General features: G+C 36.8%; 1 protein-coding gene across 3 annotated transcripts in view; it reads right to left on the bottom strand.

The window, feature by feature from the left end:
- Window positions 1-1,110, bottom strand: part of tbpl1 (TBP-like 1) — a 7,063-nt gene that overhangs the window by 2,385 nt on the left and 3,568 nt on the right. For all 3 annotated transcript variants that reach the window (XM_032543090.1, XM_032543089.1, XM_032543087.1), the window contains one exon: window positions 358-461. In XM_032543090.1, coding sequence (XP_032398981.1) covers window positions 358-461 — 104 coding nt within the window. The remainder of the gene's footprint in view (window positions 1-357; window positions 462-1,110) is intronic.

Here is a 1,110-nt window from a genome sequence, read left to right as displayed (position 1 = left end):
TCACTAAAAGTAAAAAAAAAAAAAAAGTGTGACATTGTAAACAGGACTATTTACTTCATAATACATGTATGTAGGTGTCTCTGGTAAAACTAAATTATAAATGACAATAGGTACGAATGCTAGTGATCTGTATTTTTCTAATATGAGATCAAAATATAGAACAAAAAAAATCAATAAACCAAAACTAGCATCATAAAACTTTCTGGACTGACACCTGAGGGGTCTGTACTACTGAGACAAAAGAAAAAATCAGTACAGTGAATTATTTCTAAACACTGCGCTGATCTGGAGGCTGATAAAAGTGATGTTTTTAATTAGTGTGATGATGGTGGCTGTAATGTATCGTACTGTTTTTACCTGGCAATGGGTCGGTTGTTCTTAGTAAAGTCTATGAGGTGGATTGCAAACGGCATGGAGCAAACTGCCAGGACATTCACAACTTTGAAGGCTGAAAATCTCACCTGAACACAAAACACAAACATGCACAGACACACATATGAATGTATTTATACTTACATACTTTCACATTAAAGGAGGACAGTTGTCTTTCAATCATGGTCTTGTGACCTAAGTGTTGGCAAGACTACCTATAAGTTAGCTTCATTTGTACTCACTCTAATTATTGCAGAAGTATAAGTAAATTTAAATCACAGATAACATGCTGCTGTTTGGTTTAAGATTCAGGAGAGTTGACCTGGCTAAACCAAATAAGAATTCAAAGGAAATATAGTCATTTACACACAGTCAGTGCCTTTGTGTTTATAAAAGAGTTACTTTAAAGGTGCTCTAACCGATGTTGGGTGACATTACTTGTTGTTGACGTTAGAAGTATTTTCAAACAAAACAAGACTAGCTTGAACCTCCCTCCTCCTCATCCCATCCCCTTCCTTCTGTGCTTCGGTGCAATGTAGCTGTTTTTTTAAATGTGTAGTGCTGTCAGTAGCAAGACAAATGAAAACAATCGGTGCAGTCTACACAGAGTTATCCTCATGCTAGAGTTAGCACCCAACAGGCTTTAACACGGCAAGATTTAAACATGGTTTTAGCCTCTACACAGGCTCGAAATGTCATTACCAGTGCCTAGCCATGTGCAGTTATTCCTTCCAAGTG

This window comes from Etheostoma spectabile, chromosome 18 (assembly GCF_008692095.1).
Source record: "Etheostoma spectabile isolate EspeVRDwgs_2016 chromosome 18, UIUC_Espe_1.0, whole genome shotgun sequence".
Classification (NCBI taxonomy): Eukaryota; Metazoa; Chordata; class Actinopteri; order Perciformes; family Percidae; genus Etheostoma; species Etheostoma spectabile.
The sequence above is the reverse complement of the archived record's forward strand: the minus strand, read 5'-3'. Positions and strand labels throughout refer to the sequence as shown.